The sequence below is a fragment of the Cynoglossus semilaevis genome, chromosome 12 (assembly GCF_000523025.1).
Source record: "Cynoglossus semilaevis isolate Cse_v1.0 chromosome 12, Cse_v1.0, whole genome shotgun sequence".
Taxonomy (NCBI): Eukaryota; Metazoa; Chordata; class Actinopteri; order Pleuronectiformes; family Cynoglossidae; genus Cynoglossus; species Cynoglossus semilaevis.
In genome coordinates this window covers 8,841,378-8,861,018 of record NC_024318.1, presented here as the reverse complement: position 1 = coordinate 8,861,018, position 19,641 = coordinate 8,841,378, and the positions used below count along the sequence as shown (strand labels likewise).

General features: G+C 41.2%; 2 protein-coding genes across 2 annotated transcripts in view; one reads left to right on the top strand and one right to left on the bottom strand.

Moving 5' to 3' along the window:
• Positions 1–3,208, bottom strand: part of LOC112487852 (uncharacterized) — a 5,480-nt gene extending 2,272 nt beyond the window's left edge. Inside the window, exons 1-7 of the mRNA XM_025060951.1 lie at positions 3,039–3,208; positions 2,889–2,950; positions 2,593–2,718; positions 2,413–2,498; positions 2,182–2,334; positions 1,899–2,095; positions 1,532–1,655 (exon numbers count right to left, since the gene is read on the bottom strand). Of these exons, the coding sequence (XP_024916719.1) occupies positions 1,532–1,655; positions 1,899–2,095; positions 2,182–2,334; positions 2,413–2,498; positions 2,593–2,718; positions 2,889–2,950; positions 3,039–3,106 (816 nt within the window). The 5' untranslated portion in view covers positions 3,107–3,208. The remainder of the gene's footprint in view (positions 1–1,531; positions 1,656–1,898; positions 2,096–2,181; positions 2,335–2,412; positions 2,499–2,592; positions 2,719–2,888; positions 2,951–3,038) is intronic.
• jag1b (jagged canonical Notch ligand 1b) overlaps positions 1–19,641 on the top strand; it is a 106,267-nt gene that overhangs the window by 2,231 nt on the left and 84,395 nt on the right. The gene's annotated exons all lie outside the window — the stretch shown is intronic.

Sequence of the window (19,641 nt, the reverse complement as noted above, 5' to 3'; positions counted from 1 at the left end):
CTTGGCTGCTCCATCATCGCATATCTTTAACACAATCAACCTTGGGATGTAAACTGAAGCACATAGTATTAGGAGACAATTTGACCAAACTGAGACCACAGCCTCATTTAGGGACTGTTTCTATATAAAAACTGGAGACGCCCTATTGTTTTCCTAAACTGCGGAGCGTGCCAAAGCAAAGAGGTGGCAGATTCTTCTCAAACCACCATCCATCCTCAAAGAACATGTGAGACTGAAGGCTGGGCAAAACAATAATTCTCCCAATTTCCCCTCTTTAATAGTCTGTCTGAAGTTTCTGGGTTGTCCGAGCTAAACTGCTTATTTAAAATCATTCCCCCCATTTGTTGTCCTTCCCCCTCCTCCCTTGCCTCTCTCCCTCCGATCCTTTCTCTCCTTCCCTCTCGGCTGCAGTTATTGATGCTCTCCAGTCGCAATAGATCCAGGAGATTAGACTGCCAATGATGAAATATTTCCTTATTGTCGGTAATGCAGGGAGCCTACAAGACCAAACACAGGGCGGTCTGCTCCCAATTAGAGCGGCAGCTCCATCAGTTCCCAGGCTGCTCCTCAGCTATGACCTGTGTGTTAACTCTGATTAGATCATATGATAAACATTAGCGCTGCTGCTTTTCCCACAAACTCAGCACCTAAAAAGCGTGGCCCTGGGGCAGCAACGTGACACGAGGCACCTTTCAAAGCTGAAGCCGCGTGTGTCCTTTCATGGCACCTCGTTAGGGCTTCTCCAGCAGGATAAAAGAGCCACATTAAAAAAGAAGTGGGCTCCTCCGGGGTTAGGTGCAGATACGTTTACACACCCTGGCCCATTTCTCCATTGCACTCTCCCAGTGGCTTTTGTCACACACATTCCATTGTTGGTATGGTCACAGGCTCTCGGGTATCAGCACCAAACATCATTTTCTCAGAAAAAGTGCATGTTCATCCTCGGCCCTGTGTAATAGCCACTCTCACAGCAGACTAACTGCTCGGCTTAACCAAACAGAGTGGACTGAATGGAGCATTGTGATGTCAATCAGGAGAACAGTGGAGCGGAGATTAAAGGTGGCAGGGTGTTTAATGGTGACCTACTGTACCACATGTCTGACCTTCATGTGCTTTCCATCTATGGCTAATGTACGCCGGCTCTAACGAGTAGGAAAATGCTCGGCTGTTTATGTTGCACGGGTTGTTCTAATATGGTAAGAGAGCAAAGAAAAAACATTTGCTGTGGCATAATGCTCCAAAAACACCAAACTGTTTTTTTTAAGCAGCAGAAGGATCTTAATATCCCATACCGCACATGCTTCTCCCAATAACTAGTGCCATTTTACAGCTAATCTCAGTTTCTCAGTGTCTATTTTTAGCAGCCAAAACATTCTCTGACTCAGACCAAACAGTTTTCCCACATCTCACTGTAATGTGTGCTTCACATGGTTATGACCCACTTATGCACTGAGGACCAGACCTTTAACTTGTACGTTCTGTTTTGTAGCGGGAGTTCTGTGAAAGGTATCAGTGCTTGTACCAGTGGTACCTTGGTTTCCTGCAGAGCATGTTGCAGGTGAACCACCCGTCGGCTGAGGTGCACTATGGTTATTTCCTCCTTGAACACTTGACAGTTAAACTTCATTTTCTCTAACAGCTGGACGTCCAACTGCCTGAAAGGCAAGAGACAAAAATACAATGCAGTATGTTAAATATTTTTGGTGATTTTTTTCCCCACTAGTTCCACAGAAGTTGAGGGAAATACATCCAAGGTCAAGTCATTAAGTCATCATAACAGATAGGGATATAGGTTTATATAGCCTTATATGTCCCTAGGTATTTTTTTATTTGAATCTATATATCTCTGTGTATATAGTATATATTTATACATGAAAGACCGTCGATGTCTGACTTACTTTGAGTGGTGAACAGCTGAAGTGTTGACGTTGTTTTTAAGACACTGCAGACTCTGTCTCTTCTCACTCAGTCTGCCGCTGACTGACTCCAGCCTCTGTTTCAGCTCAACTGAGCCGAGCAGCTCCACATCAGCATCTTTATCCATGTTCTTTAGCTCGGCACAAAATTCTACCAGACTTTGGTGGAGTTCCTGGACCTTCAGGGATCAAGGCAGGGTTAGAATGCTTTGTGTAATTTATCGTGTTTATTCTCCGTGGAGGAACAGAGAGAGAGCGTAGCCACCTGAGAGATGACGTTGTGCAGTGAGTCCACCTGCTGGTGCAGTTCCTTCATCCTCTCTTCTCTAGCAGACTGGTCCTCCTGCACGTTTGTGTCTGTGCTGCCGTTTTCATTCATGTTTGGACCATTAACAGCAGCACTGGACGCTTTTTTCCCCTAAATTTAACAAAGCATGTTAGTTTACAGTGTGTGTGTGAATGTGACTGATATTATTTGTATTGAAAAGAATTCTACCGTTTTATGTAAACACAGCTCCAACTGTCTTTTATCTGATGTAAGAAGACTCCCAATCTGCTGATCTGCTGGGAGATCTAAAGAACCTTCACAGTAAAGAAACACGTCTCTAATTAGACCACTGGGTTTATTTATTGATGTAGTGCTGTGTGCTGTGCTGTGCTGTCAGGCGTCCTGCACCTTGCTTCTCTTTTAGAGTGAATAGACTTTTATCTTCTGTCAGGTTCAGCATTTTGATACAGGAATCCATAATTTTTCCCACTGTGGTTTCGTTCGGGGTTCTCAGATGAACAATCCGTTCGGATGCTGCAATAAAGGAGGAGTTATCTCTGAATCATTTATATGTTGAAATTTGCAGGGAAAGATAGACATTGACGGTTTATCACAAGGCCACAAAAGTAGATAAAGAACTGTTACCATAAATTTGTACATTTGTATTTATGGACAATGGGTCTTTGACCGATACTTGAACTCACCATTTACGGTGACCTCTATCAACTGAGAATTCCTTTGTATCATGTAACTGTGGCTTTTGTTTCTGTAATGAAAACATTTTGAGGTTTTTTTTATATTTAAATATTTTCTTTCTCATTGAATCAGTCTGTGTGTGTGATAAAAGGTCACACCTGAGGTTGAGGGAGCGTCGATTCAGAGCCAGGCAGCCCACATGAGGAGCAGACGTGGACTTGGTCATTGATGCCAGTGTTGCAGTAAATGTCTCAACATTGGACTGACTTGATGATTCTGTTACCGAAAAAACAAAACACAATATTTTACATCCACAGAATGGAGCAGATTTTCTAAAGTCCCAATCAGAGAGTCCGGTGTCCGGCTGAAGGTGCTGGGAGGGTGCAGCTCAGTATAAACAGCCGACAGCAGCTGCTCTCTGTCTTCCAATGAGGTGACCTGGAGGATGTCCAGGGTGTTTGCATCCACTGAGGCCATGTCTGCACCACATAGTTGTGCTTCTGTGAGAGGAACATTTAGTCATTAAAAAAAAAACTCATGCACTTATTGAAAATAACTATTACCTGACACTTATGGATATTAGATCTTTAAGATAACTGCAAATTTAGAAAAAATATTAAAAGACTTGTTTGTGAAATAAACCCCATAAGAGCAGTATTTACGATATAAAGGAAGTGAAACTGGAATGCAGGTCATGAAATTTAATATATAAATGTCTTTATACGTTTTTATCAACTTCATCTCCATTTCTCCTGATGTGTAAACATTAATTTAAAGACAGTTTATTTGCTTTGTGGTGAATGCGAAGCCGCAGGGTTGGGAGGAGAGTGGCTCATACCTTTGATGAACGAGAGACATTTGTGCAGTCCAACGTTGGTGAACCACTGGCAGAGTTCATCAGTGTTCAGCTCTCTGAGACATTTGGCGACCTGCCTGTCCACATCCTGGGGAGAAGGAGCGGTTACATACCTGCTGCGGATGCCACATTCTGCATGGGCTTGGAACAAGTGCTTCAGGGAAAAACTTTTTTCTTTCCTGAACACAAAACTATAATCCGCCCACAAACAACTCTGTGTATAAAATAGGTTGTTGTAATGAAGACCTCCTGTATGGCACTGTTATAGGATTCCATACCAAATACCATGTCCAGACTAGATGATATGCATCCAAAAAAATGCATAAGAACTAAAATATTGAATGTTGTTTTATATTTAAACATCTATTTATAAAACCAAATAGAGACATCTGAACAAATGTAATCTGTTTACAGCATATGAACTAATTTAATTAATCCTTATAAGACAGAGTTTATGGCTTTTTTATTGTTACAGTAAATACACTTCAGTGACAGGAGAAAAGAGAAACTAATTGCTACTGTTTTGCCAAGTAGCTCATTAGCCAGGTGTGTAAATGAGATTGGCTGAACCTCTTTGGCGATTATGCCAAGACAGCAAAGGAGGGTTAGCATTCTCACAATGTAAAAAACAAATGAGCAAAAATGTCCAGTGGCAAATGCTGGGATTCTGCTTAATGGTCAAGATCTGGACTGCAGGCAGGCCAGTCACACATACCTACTCTGTTTGTAAAAGTATGCAGACCATGGCGTAGTATTCTTCTGCTAAAACATCAATGAGGTCCAGATTTGGATGGTAACAAATGTCAGCAACATCACCTGTAAGTTTATCTTTAAACATTATGAAATAAATTACCTCATAAAGTAAAATAATAGCCCATAAAGGTGAACCACAAAGTATCCTATCCTGAAGGAGAACATCTTTGCTGAACTCTCCTTTTAGATACAATTTTTGAACTAAATCCATTTTTATACCCTTTACCATTTTATTTTTGCTTCCGTGTAAACATAAGTCACCTGTGATCAGTCCATTCATCTTCAGAATAATATTTTTTATGTTGGCCTTTATGTTTTTCTTGAGGTTTTGGGAACTGAACCAACTTTTCTGGACTTTTAACTGAGACCTAAGTCTGGTATTACATATAAAAATAATTTAAAATTCTTACTTGAAAAAAATGCAGCTATATTGATGGGAAAAGAGGCACAGCATGTGACGCATGATGATGACTAAGATGTTAATAACTTTACAGCGCCACCCACTGCAATGAGTCATTGTTTTAGCCTCTAATTTAAAGTAAATACAAATATGTTGAAGATCAATCATTACAATATCATACGTTACAGGATATAAACACATTTCTGTGTTTGGTTATAAACAAGCGCTCAGAAACTCAAAGACGTGTTTAGTGAAGTAGCGCCCCAAACACAGGTTTCCATGTTATAGTTGCCTTAGTCACAAATTCTTTGTTTATAGTTTTCCTGGGAAAAGCAGTGATCTTTGCTGCCAACAGACCGTCTACCAGGTGACAGCACAGTGATTAGGCAAATTGAAGTGAGACTTTTTCTGCGTCTGGGGTAATTTGCTATTATGTGTTATTAGATGGACTTTTTTGAGAGAGGGGGAAGGGGGGGTGGTTACATCATAATTCACTAAAGCCACAAAAATAATCCATAGTTTCAGTCATTTTGTATAATTTAGGGTCACAATGTGGGGGCTCTGAAGTCAGCCGTGGCTGCTTCAGCTACATGTTGCATCCATGACTCATGATGTAATTAATGGAGTACCATGAGAAAAAATAAGACAGTTGATAATGCAGGGAGATAATAAGTGCAGGATGTGCGCAATTTGCCTAAAAAGAAAAAGTGATTTTTTTTTTCTTTTCTGTTATGTGTTTCAACTAACACGTTGGATTACTAAGGATACAAGCAATCTTGCCTGGCAAATCCTGGACAAAAATACTAAAATCCCAAGACTATTTGCAGAGTCATTGCTTTGACAGATCAAGGGAGCTGGGAAATATAAACAGAGCATATTCTATAATTGCAGCAGCTCTGGGCTGTGTGCTTATGCCACCCTGAAGGCCTTGCTTTGATGGTTTACAGTACCTTCTTAGCAAAGTTTCCATTCTGATCCTTGGACGGATTCATACACGATGCTGCAGGAAAAGGAGAGTAATACAAAAACACAGCATTGTAAAGTTCTTTGTGGATCACACGGGACAAAACCGTGATGTTTTGCAGACATACCGACAGTTGCACGTCTCTGTCGTGGTGACCCCTCTTCTTCTGGGCAGTGATCTGTGGTTTGGCTGAAAGTGTGGAAGGTGGTGCTCTTGCTGAGTGTCTCCTCCAGACTGAAGGAGCGAGTTATCTGTCTCTGTCATCCAACACAGGTTTTCATCCTTCAGTCTACTTCAGTTCTAATTGATTTTGACTCAGTCACTATTTCTAACCTCATAGAATTCCTTGTCTGCGGAAATAACTTACAACTACATTTATATGTGACAGATGATGTATTTATAGATGATTAATTTTTATACCTTTTCATTAGTTGCTGTGTTCATGTTGGCAGTGTGGGGCAGGAGGCGGAATTCAGTCTTCAGGATGTCAGAGCAGGTCCCGTCTCTGCTGCTCAGGTCATCTGCATAATAATAGAATAAGATAAATAACAATATATTTAAATAAAATAAATTTTGTTTGGAAAACAGGAGATTTTTCCCCTCTAGTTCTTTGTCTTTACTGATACAAGACCACAGACCAAACAGTGCAGTTAAAGGTCAAGTTAGACTCATGAAGGTTAAGGAGGAAATAAAATAAAAGTTTACCTAAAGGAAAAATAAGAGCATTTTCAAACTATCCCTCTGTTTTAAATATTGAAAAAGCTCTCTTGTACTGTCAGTCGTTGTACTGTATTATATTGTATGGCGACACAGACAATTAACATGTTTTTGACAGACAACATAGAGCATCTGTTCCCAACATGGGAACAACTGCAAGCAAATGCACAGGGGGCGCTGAGAGTTTAAAAAAAATGCATGCTGAATATTTTTTGTATTTGTGCCACAGTGGGAAAATTGCTTTAATTTTGCATTTTTATTTCTGAATCGAAATACCTTTCTTTTTTTGGCATGAGCCCTATGAGTGATGGAGACAGAGGTTACAGAGATGCTGTTGTTACGAACCATATAATTACAATAATCTATTGTGAGGATAAAACACAGCTGGCTATTAAGCTATAGCCCCAGCAATGAATGTTATATTCCATGTTCCATACATTGAACTTTAGGCTTTCTTTTGAAACAGGGACGAAGAGGGGAGGTCAGAGTGCAGTATGTTGGGCAATTGTCTGTCCACAGTAACAGGAGCTTCAAACAACATCATTCTGTGCTGAGCCCTGCTCTTATTCCCTCATCATGCCATTAATTTCAGCTCATTCCACTTGTATATTTTTAGTTTGCTTTCGTCTGCAGAACAGGTCAACAGGTTTATAACTTTTCCTAAAGTTTGTGCCCACTGCAGACGCAGTAAGATGCAGCTCCTTGGCAACCTGTCAGACACACTAATATTTGTGTGGCTGATGACATACTTATCTAACAATCCAAGTTCTTTCCCACACAGAGCATGTATTCTTACGTTTTCCAAATGTCATCTGGTCAGCAAGCAGAAATCTTTTTCTTTTTTTCCCCTTCCTATCATAACAAGCAAGACGGATGAGGCTGAGAAAATGGCATTCAAGGTTTGCTCCAGTGTTTCCCATGCAACACAGAGCCACAGTGTGATAGTGATGAATGCCGGAGTGTGTTTGCGGTTGAAATTCATTATTTAGTTAATTGTATTACCTTCGCAAAGTAGTGGCATAGTCTTTTGTTTACATTTTAAAATAACACAACGAATACATAATCTATACACAGTTGTCTCGTCTTGAAGATTACAAACAAGAATTTCTTAAACACATGGTTTTCATTTCAGAGGCCTGTGTCTAAAAGACAGGGTTTGACGTGGATGGGAGTTAGAAGGAGTCAGAATCAGATAAGACAGTGTAATTGGTTTATGTGTGTCAGCAGTGGAATCTTGTCTGGGTCCTGGAGAGACAGTGGAAGACTGGGAGGGGGCAGTGAGCTGGCACCCTCTTCATCACCTGGCTGACCCCTGAGTCACTTGTGTGAAAGATCGTAAGGTCTATACAGTAGATAACGAGGTCTTTGTAGTCGTGGCAGCAGCAGTAGCATCGTTTTACTTTGACCCTGTCACACCACTAAATCCAGTTTGGCTGTAAAATAAAATAGGATGTTAGCATAAAACTGAAGCAGTATTTCATAGATTCACTCTCTGCATGTGAAATAAAACCACTCCTGACCTCCAAACGGCCGAGTGGGAAAAGTCTTGTGAGGAAATGAACGAGCAGCCTCCTCCAGCTGACCTCAGACATAACAGCCCGTCTTAAAAATTCAGAGAAAATGACTTCCAGACATTCAGTGACTTCTTTCTTCTTGTACATGGGAGGAGGGACAGGAGATGGACAGCTGTCTAAGAATGGTAATGAGCGCTGCTACACACCCACCCTACCACAGCCATGCTCAGACTGCTGTGGTGGAAAAGTCCAATCAAAACAAAAAAGGACTGGGAATTTTCGGGCCAACTCTGTGACACAGTCTGATGTTGCCTTAAAGGGTGAAATCACCAGTAATGGAGAGATGGACATCATGCCTGCTCCGAGGCGGCTCAATTATATGTCAAGTTGAAGCGTCATTGAGTTCCCGGGCTGCGAGGCAAAGAATCACACACATACACACACAGACGCAAACAATCTTCACCATTTGAGTTCTGTGTGTGAAAACGATCCAAGCAGCAACTGAAAAACTGGATATTGGTAAACTAAAGTGGCACACATTTGCCCCGTTCACACGCACTCCACCATGTTGTGCCCATGTATGTATTTTACTCACAGTGTAACAACAAAACAGAACATTGGAGTCAGCACTTTTCAGGACGTTTATGTAATGGATAGGCAAACGTGATGCTTATCGTTACCAGCGTCATTGTCCTCCGCCGGTTTGAAAAGAAAGCGAGCTCTTTGAGAGACGACCAAGGGAGGAGAGCGTGCTGAGTCACAGGAACCCAAAACCTGGGAACCGCCTGCCCAGCCGTGCACTGGGAATGCACACAATAGCTAAAAAGAGATTTCAACAAGGGGGAACTTCTGCAACTCCCAAAGGAGATGTTTGAGGTACTGTAGCCATGTCACATAATGAGTGCAGTTAGATTTGAATGGGGACTGAGATCAAAATGAGGCCCAACATGAGCTCAACAGCTGGATAAAGCAATACGTCATCTGCTTCTTTTCTCTTTTTTTCTTATAGCATCAATTTGTATGATTTAAAATAAATAGGTAATGGACTGTGTAAATGTAACTTAACAAAACTCACCCAAGTTGTGTTCAGTAAATGACAACAGATTTATTCCAGTGTTGAAACTTCCTGTGACAAAAAAAGGAGACCAAGACAACCAGTGAAACCACAGTTTCCGTCAAAATAACAATTTACTACAAATTTAGATGTTTTTCTTTTTTCAAGTTGAAGATAAAAATTACAGTTTAAATTGCATCTCCATGTACTGTTAAATGTGCTTTCAAAAAAGTTACAAAGTTTAATTCATCTTCAGTAATGATACTGCACTGTATGTAAATGGCCTGTGTCAGATATTTAAAAAAATATTATTTTAATATTACTTATTAGAAATGTTTATGTATATATTATATATAATATATAGAGCAAGAGAGAGAGCAGCGTGTACTTTGCCAATGTTTGAATTCACAATGTTATTAATTTATAATATGGACTGGCAGTAAGATTGTTTTGTCAGTGGAGGCAGTAATGAGTCATTAGTGCAGTTTTGTACCAGTCACACTTTAAAAATTGGTTTATTATACTCTACTGTATTTATCAGACTGTTTTTGTAGCCAAGACATTCTGCCTAGCATTGCACACACTAGTCTATCCATCATCCATCCACACTAGTCTAACACGTACAACTGTACTATGAACACAAACCTACTTCAAGTACCCCTTCATGTAACTGGATACCTGACCCAATATTGCATCAACAGCTGTAGTTGCCTCCTTCAGTGGACCAGATTTACCTCACAGTGTTACAGTCCTACATCAGCTGCACTCTGTTTGATTCTGTGCCTCCTACTTTGACTTCTATTCTGTTCTGATAAAGTTTCTGCGTATGCTGACAAGACCTGAATAGACAGAGAACATTAGACTGGCAGTGTTTTAATCCTCATCATGTAGTATCATCTACTTCGATCCTGTTGGGGTCAAAAACGACAACCTTGTTTTGAAATATGGTATGAGGGTTTAGCCAGGCCACATCTTTAGGAAGCTACTAATTGTATTAAAAACAGGAGCTAATCGAACTTTAAGCAAACCACCTCATGACCTAATGGTGTTGAATTCCAGTGAAAATACTGGAGATGTGGAGACTACTGCACTCACTTGTCTGAGGAAAGCCAGGGAGGGGAGGCACCTGGTATGCACTACGCAAGAACGTTGACTTTGATTTCTCTTTGGGTGTCACCGCCTCACCTCCGTCCTCACTCTGACCACTCAAAGCCTGGTCCAGTTCTTCAAAATTGTCAAGACCGTCCTCCGTCCGAGTCTCTTCTTGTCCCTTATCTGACTCGTCTGATTTCTCACCCTCCGTCTTGTGTTCGTAAACCTCCTGGTCGCCAGCAGTGAAGCTTCCATCACTTCCACATGTGTGAGATACACTTTCCTCTGAGTTGATTTCAAAGAACTGATCGTCGTCCACAACATCCGAGGGTGTTGGTGGGATCAGAGTGATGACAGGAGGTGCAGGGCTCAGGAGACTTCCCGAGGCCGGGGTGCTGTCAGTGCCACTGTCATACATTAGAGCATCTTCATCTTCATCTTCATCATCTTCTCTGCTGACAGCGGGTTCATTGTAGGTCTGTATAGAGAGTGAAGACAGAGGCCTCAGTCCTTTCTTTTTCAGAGCCCATGCACAGGTAGACACAGAGCTGGCCGATCGACCCAGGTTGTTCCTCGGGATCTGAGGTTCCTCATCAAGCAGACTGAAACTGGCGTTAACAATCCCCAGATCCTCCACTGTAATCTGGATGGTCTCCATTTCACCTGATCGACCGTGATCTAAGTGTGAATTCTGAGGAGTGCCATTAATCTTCATTTCCTGCTCCTGCGGAGAATCCTGCTCCTCACATGGCAGACATGAGCAGCAGAGAAGCCTGCGTGACAGACGATGGCTGTTCTTTCTCCACGTGTCCAAGTGTCTATGACGCTGACGCTTCTCTGTATTCACTCCGGCCATAGTGGTACCCGTGCACTCTAAACAACTGAACATCACCTCTGTCACAGAACTCTTCTGTCGTATGATAACCAAACTGGCCCTGACCGACGCCTCAGTATCTACAACATGCGTTGCTAAGGTGAGCAGAGGGCGAAAGGAGCCAATTTGTGCTTGTAGGATCTGATGAACACTTGGAACAATGCTCGGCTTAATCAGCATGCTTTGATATGTTAAGAAGCATCATTACCATCACAGCTCTGGTTTCAAAGAGCTGTGATGGCACAGCTCTACCCAGACAAAACAAAGAGGGGGAAATAAAAGTGAAAAATTACTAAAAAATAGCATGTGTGTTTATGGTTTCGAATGTAATAATAGAGATAGTTCTGCCAGTTCATGACACCTGGTGGGGGTTTTGGGCAATTTTTGGAAGCAGGTGAGAATCAGGGCTGGCGGATGTTCATTCGACCCCTATGGCTTCGGATGACACTTCCTTCATTCCACAGGCCCAGTCCTGTTCTGTGCCACATGATAAGACTTCCAGCAGGAGCTTAAAATCATTTTGCCTCACCACCCACATTGAGGGCTTACATGAAAAGATGATATCTTTGTTTTTTTCTCACACCCAAAAGTGACAGTTGAACAATGGGAGCAGATGATTCCTGCAGCCGTTTCTCTTCTTCACTTTCACTCTAGAGGCAAATGTAAACGGCTTCTGTTTCTCAGCCTCTGTCTTCATATGTTTTATTGTTTTACATTTTTATCCACTTGGTTTTCCTTTTTCCTTATCAAATTTTGCTTCTGTTATGATAATCAACTTTTCAAAAACAAGGCGTTTACCCGACAGAATAATCTACTGTGGGTTTCGAGTTATTTGACTCATTTTCCTCAGAATTAAAAGCCGTGTTTATGCGGAAAAAGTCTGCTATGTCTTTGTATTTCAATACAGTAGACCACAAAGGTTGCTTTAATTTGGGTTATACAAGGGTTGACTTTTTTCCCAGAAAGAAAGAAAAATAACTCAACCTCAGACACAATAGCTATCTTAAATTAGGTCAGGCCGTTTGTTGACATGCAATAGCATATTCCTGCAGACATGCAGCAGAAGAACTCAATCAGACTCTGAGCTGCTGAGAGCCTTTTGGGTGGCTAATCTCCACAGACGTGGTTGCCAGGTGATATACCTCCAACAGTGTGAGGTTTCCCCACTGACAGACTCAGAGAATGGTTGAAGACTCTTTGTTGTGGAGAGAAAAGTGCTTTTGTACAGTATGTCAATCAGAGACACACGGCGATGGTTTTCACTTTTTACTGAGGCAGAGGTGTGTGTGTGTGTGTGGGGGGGGGGCGTTGGAAAATGGTCCTAAAAATGGCTAGGCTAAATTAGTAAGATTGACTTCTAATAATAAATTGTTGCTGCTTTGCACATTTATATTAAAGTTACTTAAAAGTCCATGGTCATATTATCTTATTCCGCTGTTTCTGTGTCCACTGTCTGATATTTCAATAAATTGCCATTACACACTAAAAAAAATGCTGGACTTTACATTATTACAAAAACTGTTGAAGCCCCTTGTTGGTCATTTTACTGTAGTAACAACATACATAGGCTCATCTGACCAAGGAACGCCGGACCATCTCTGATAAACTGAGGCCCAGGAAACTGAAGTGTTTCTTCCCATAATGACAATCCGATCCATCTTAGCGTGACAGTCTCTGGAACATGTTTTAATACAATTTAGTGGTGGAGTATATTAGACTGTGGTGACTTCTAAAATTACCCTCAAGCACTCTGTACTATGTTTATCAGGGCAGTTTGTAGTAGAATACTACCATACTACTAATATACCGTTTGTACACCAATGTGTATGACTGGAAAATGTTTAGAACTAAAATGAAACATTTACTGTGAAATTTGAATCCTGTAAAAAAAAGTCAGGGATGCATTTCTGCATGGATTGAATGTACATTATTAAACCACTGTGTTGGGCCCCTTTGACATAATGCGGTCAGTGCTGTGTGTCCAACAAAGGGGGGCAGCAGAGAGTGAGAGCACAACACCAGCAGGACATAAAACAGGAACCAGTGGTCCTCAGTACAACTCCTTCACAAATCTGGATAAGGTTAAATGCCACAATTGATTTTTAGTCACAGCACATCCAAACTGCTTTCTGGATATTTGATCTGGTATTTTCCAAGAATATCAACCTTTGTTCTAATCCTTTTTACATGTTGTTTGGATATACATGAGTGGTGGGGGAACAAAAGGATGGATGTAGGATTAATGTTCCATCCCCTTTACGGGGCTCATGTTTAAAATCTGAAAAAAAAAATCTGTGACCTTAATGTCAGCTTTATGGAAAACAAATTCTTTATGATAGATGCCCAGAGACAGTGTAAGTGACAGAGCAGACAGAGATGAATGCTCCACAGCTGCATTTTAGCCAGGGGCCATTTGAGGGAGAACTGTCTGAGACAGGCGTGTAAACCCACCAGTCACCCGTCTGTGAGACTCAACGTGAGGTTCCTAGTTATGATTATTTATTTCTAACTTTTACTTTGCTGTTTTGTGCATATGTGAAGTTCCACCTCCTGCACCAGGTGGGTTACAGTGTACATGTCCAGGCAAAGGTCTGTGAGTATATGAGCGTGTTTAACTGTTCTCACACCCGGAGAGTGGTCCATTCTGGAGAGCCCCCAGGCTGTGCAGCCAACATCAACACCAGCCCTCAGTTCTGGGAGGGCTCACCGTTTTCTAAAACACCATCACCTCATGCTCTGTTACAGGACTGTGAAACATGTTGAACATTTCCTGTGACAGTCATGTTTCCATAGGCATTAGGAATCTGGGTCCACAATCAGGCTATGGGCATGGCCAGCCAGTATTCCTGTGGTGAACATGACCCTGTTTGGTCATACAAAGAACTCACACTGACACACTTACAAAAAAAAAGAAACAAACAAATAGAGGCTCCCTTCTTCGCAGTAATTTACAGATGATGGCAATTTTCAAAACAAGACGGCAGCGTGAGTCATTTTCCAGAATGTCACCTCTCCCTGTGGAACCGGGCGAAATAAAGGGAACATTTTTGTTTTTGTGGAAGATGGTCCACTACTGTTGTTATATTGTTGAGGATGTTGTGCAACCACAGTTGGGCCAAACAATGTGGCAGCATTCTTAGAGCAGTGTGGGAGTCTGAGAAAATAAGCATATTCAACTGAGGATGCTGAATTCCTTCTTCAACCAATGAGGTTTCCAACGATTTTGTTTGTACAAATCTTCCACAGGCAAAACTCTTACAAGTCCAAGTGTGCCTCATATTTGCAGTTTTCCCTGTGGCTGACACCTAATAGCATGAGAAAAGGAGCTTGGAGGGGGGAAGGAGAGGGCAGTGACCTTGAGAACTTATGCATTGAACTTTCCCCTTCAGTCCTCCCTCTCCCGCCAGTCCTCTGCTCCCTAATCAATTACTGTTGGAAGTCAGGAGACCACCAATGATTAGCAACAGCAAGGCAGACATGGTTTGGGGGTTGGAGGGCTGGAAATGGGAGGCTGAAAGGGTGGCGCGGTGAGGAAGGGAAGGGAAAGGAAAGCAGTGCCTGTGCAAAGGGCTTTGATCCAAACACTGCCTTGAGAAAAGCAAAATGGAACAGGACCCCCCGGTACAAATGACCCTTGCACAGTTTTATTTATCTGTGAGAATGAAAGATCCCTCGGACTGAACACGTGAGCAGACAGCTGTGACCGTAGATCCGAAATATTGTTTACACTCACACATGCACAGTAGAAAGCAGACGAGACCCGCAGGCTCTTAGACAACAACACAGAAGAACGAGGCATAAACACACAGCTTTTTTGTTGTTCAGGTCTTTGATGCAGGAGGGAAATAATTTACAGGCTCAGTTTTTTTTTTGTTTTTTTTTTGTTTTTTTTTTATGAGAGTCTGTGCCGTTCCCACGCCCAGTGTGGCAGGATAGCTCAACGAAATCATTTGTCTTAGATTGGCTGATTGGCTGGCTGGAATCTGACTGTGTCTTTGACGGTGATGGAATTTTAATTTAATGAGAGGATCTCTATCACCACACCCAACCACAACTGCCCTCCTTTCACTTGTGCATGGGTTCTCTCCATCTTTTATCTCTCTCCCTCTTAAGTTTATAGGTTTATCTTGTTTTATAGGGTGACAGTGACAGGGAAAAAGGGGGACGCAGCACCACAGATGTCAGAAATGTTTGTGTCATTAATTTCAACCTCTTTTTTATGGTGAGATGAGAGATGAGGTTTGAGCGGCAAGGAGTGAGAGACATACTCACGGTGGGGGAATAAATAAAGGGAAAATTAAAGAAGGAGAGAGAGAGAGAGAGGAGGGGGGAGCGTGGGGAGTTAAACAGCTCATGGAAACAGCTCACACAGCAGAGCAGACTGTGGCAGATTCTCTCAAGCTCATTTTTAAGATGTTGCTTCCTCCCAGGCTCTCCATCACTAGTTCTTTTCCAAGAGTCCTGGCACAAAAATAATGGTATTATAAGAAACACTGGAAAGCTTTGACTTAAGAGTTGTGTATAAAAAAATATAAAAATAAAACACTAAGGCATTGTTCCACAAAGTTTTTCCAGGGATCCACTTTTTAAAGTTGACAAACTGTGAAAATATGTATGTGGGAACAAAAACCAGGTTCAATATAACCAATTGTATTGTATTGGCTTTTGACTTTAATTGGTAATTTTAATTTTTTTAATAAGGTTTGTTGCGAAGGTTTTATTATTATTATTATTATTATTATTATTATTATTATTATTATTATTATTTTCGTTAGAAAATAATTTTCGTTAGACTCCCATGAACCTTCTGTGGGTTCTGACGCATACTTTGGAAACAAAGATGATATTATTATCTTTATTTACTGATGTCATCCTTTGGGACCTGCACTGTTGAGATATGTGGGGAAATATAGTCAGATAAAATAAAGTTTATCTTTATTTTCAGTGCCAACAGAGATTATCATGATACCACATGCTGGACCGGACTCCGGCTCAGGATGTTTTGGAATTCAGTCCATGGTATTGTGTGCTTTGCTGGGTTTGTCTTTGTCATAAGATGTTTTTCACAGGCAGACATGTTTGGTCACTGTGGTGTCCACATCGCATCATCAGGCATTTCAAAGCTCCTGTCATGGGCACTTAGACAGAGAAAGACCAAAGACAAAGGGCCACTATTAGTAACTTGTAGCTTGGTGGCTCCTTTGACGTCCCCTAACAATATGCCTGTGCTCTCATTGAAATCACTGCAAATTAATTTTAACACGCAGTGAAAAGGCAGATTAGTGCCATAAGGATGGCACAAAGGGTGTTAAATATGGCGAGCAGCACTCTGGACCACAGGCCAGGCCTGGGACACATTACCAACAGCTGCCCGCACTGACCTATTTTCACAGAACCAACTCAAAGATTTTTAGGATCTTCTTTTGTGCAAAGCAGACCATTGAAGTTTTTATCTGCATGACCCCATTGGGCATGATGCCCTTTGATGCCCCCTCTGAAGGCATTGATGGGGCTTTAATGAAGTGTGGCAGGCTATTAGATGGCCCGTATTGATCTGCACCATTTGGGGAAGATGTTGCCTGAGACAACAACAGGGAAATAGTGCTGTAAAGAATACAAACAAGGGCCCAAATTACTGCCGTGGAGACTTCAGTGACAAACGTGACCCTCACTCATAAAGCACCAGAGAAAAGAGATTTCAGTTTCAATTATCTTCTTTGCAGGAGGAAACAGTGAGCAGATGGCAACAATGGTCACGGGCCTCACTAACAATCAGCACCGTTCATGGACATCTTTTCTTTGGGATAAATTTACCGTGGCCTGGTGAGGTTTTCATTGAAGTGTTAGCACCAGGAGGTGAAGCTGGCAAACAGATCGATGGCATTAGAGACATCACAGTGCAGGTCCGAAGCATAAATGAATACTTAATGCAATCGTTGTACGCAACAGTTGGGTTTTGTTTATTGTACTTACAGTGTAGGGGTTGGACAAAAAGTTCTTAGGCAGACTTTCAAATGGTGTGTGATTTGTATAACAATATAAAAGGCATTTGGACATGTGCCTTTATCACTTCAGCTGTTTCAAACAGAGTCTTATTTGATCAGGGTTTTTGTAACCTACAGAAATCTAGATAGAGCTTTAAACTTTATTTATTGCCCTGGGGTAATTGATATAATAATATAATAAGTTATTGAAGCACCAAAAAGAAATGGGAAAGAAATGTATCATCACAAATTACGGACATAGAGAATGAGCTGTGTTACTCACATTAATAACCCCTGTATTACTGACATTAGGTAAAGGAAATCTGATTGATTACTCCTGAATTCCTTTACATCATGTCAAACATGTTTTGACTGGGTCGACCGACGTTTTGCATACCACCTTACAAATATATGTAGGTCACTGAGCCAAATCCCCCCCACCCCCCGACATGACATGAATCAGGTTCTAAGGGAAATAAGTACTGACAAATCACACAAAAGATCTGTGACCCAACCGATCAGGACACAAGATGATAAATTTGATGTATGCCGTGTAGTGCAGCTCATCTGTTCATGGAAGGGAAGACAAAAGACATGGAGGCAAGTCTGAGTTTGTCAGCTGGCTACCTTTATGGGAGCAGAGCAAGAGCTGGAGAGAAAGACAGTTTTCTTTTCTTTTTTCTTCTTTTTCTTCTACTTTAAAGCAAACAAATCACTTCCATTTGAAGCTTCATAAATCTGATCCTTTTGGAAGTCCTTTGGACCCTTTTGGGGAGCACAGTAAAATTCTGATTAAATTCATGCCATGGCTGAGTGAGACTAGAACGACAGGAACAGTTTTACAGAGCTGAATGAGTAAAGAAGGATCAACTAGCAGACATGAAAGACTCTCAGTGTGGCCTACAGCTGTTTTTATAAAGCAGCCATTATACTGTGTTTACACCTGTTCTAACAGTAAAGCTCTAACTGTCACTGGATTGTCTTTGCCATGAGGCTAACACTTGAAGTAATAAACAGTGGGACTGGGAATTAAACAGTGTCCTGTGCATCAGTGGTTCAGGTTAGGATCTTCAGTTCGCTAAAGTACCTGAAACACCATTGTCCAACATAATAGTCTGTGTATTGAACAGATTGTTTCCACTTTATAGACTAAAATATGGTGACTACGGCAAAATGTCAGGACAAGAATTCAACAATAACAGCAAGGACATTTCAAAAACTCCCATACGATTTAAATATTGTCTAAGTATTCAGTACTAAATGTTGTGTTTTTGGCGGCGTTACTGCCATATTAATTGGAAAAACAGTCTGTTAAATTGGAACATAACATTTTTTGTGTGATACAGGTGTGTGGGTGTGACGGAATGTTCGACATGGCCTGTTTTTTTTTTCCCTCTCCCTGTTTTGTTCACTTGCACACACAAAAATCAAATCAACTGAAAAGTGCAGGCACCACATCAAGGGAGATGTTGGAGCCTGATTATCCACATCACTGCACCAACTTGTGATGTATGCAAAAAACATTAATTATATACGTGTGCTGACGTACTTTGGCTATTGTGTGATCACATTCTGGCATTAGACCAAAATGATTTTCTCCCAGCATGCACGCACTCTCTCTCTCTCTCCCTCTGTCAGTCTGTCTCTCGCCCACAGGTCTGTCAGTTCTGATGATTGGTACAAAGGCCTCTTTCAGAGCACAGCATCACAAATAATTACCAGAAGCCTAGAGCGCCTTTAACAAAAACTGGGAAAGGCGATGGGATTAAACACAGTAATATGTTTGTTAATCACCTGAGTGTCAATGCTTATATACAGTAAGTCACCAACTGATGGGAAACCAAGGCTGTGATCCTTACAGTTCACAGAACAGGGCGTTGATTCAAACCAGCATGTGGTCGGCAGATAAATTACAAAAATCCAGCGTAGTTGCTCATTTCCTCCTCTGAAAGGTCCTTCAGATGACCACAGGCTTATTCATTGTCTTACTAATAACGGAATTTGCCTTAACCCAAAGAGTGGTTCCTTCTTATTCTTCTATTTATATCAGTTATTTTCTGGTGAAGTTACTCAGGAATTTGCTATCATTTAATCAGTAATTTGTTTTTTCATTGTTGTTTCAATTTTGTCAAAAACAATTGAAAACAACCACAGTTCTAGTGGGCCACATCAAATGAGGTGAATGGCCTTGACTTTGACATATGTGACTTCAGTTTCTTTTATAAAGGACAAATACTATGATATTATGTGGTTATGTATTCAACAGAAAATTCAAAAAAGTAGTAGTAGTAATCTAATTGAGTCGGCAGGTATTCTCACCTGCAGGTGGTAACACGGGCTTGAAGCATTGTAGCAATTTAAAAAAATTCACAGTACGTGCATCAGTATTGTCATCATTGAGTCTCAAGGAGTTCTTGTCTTATGTCACTTGCTTTGTTTGTTGTTAAAACAAAAAGTGACCAACCCTGCTGTTTGGAAATTGATGATGTAATTTATTCCTCTGAAGAGGAAGTCTCACTTCTTATGTGTAGATTCGACCAATACTTCTGCTCT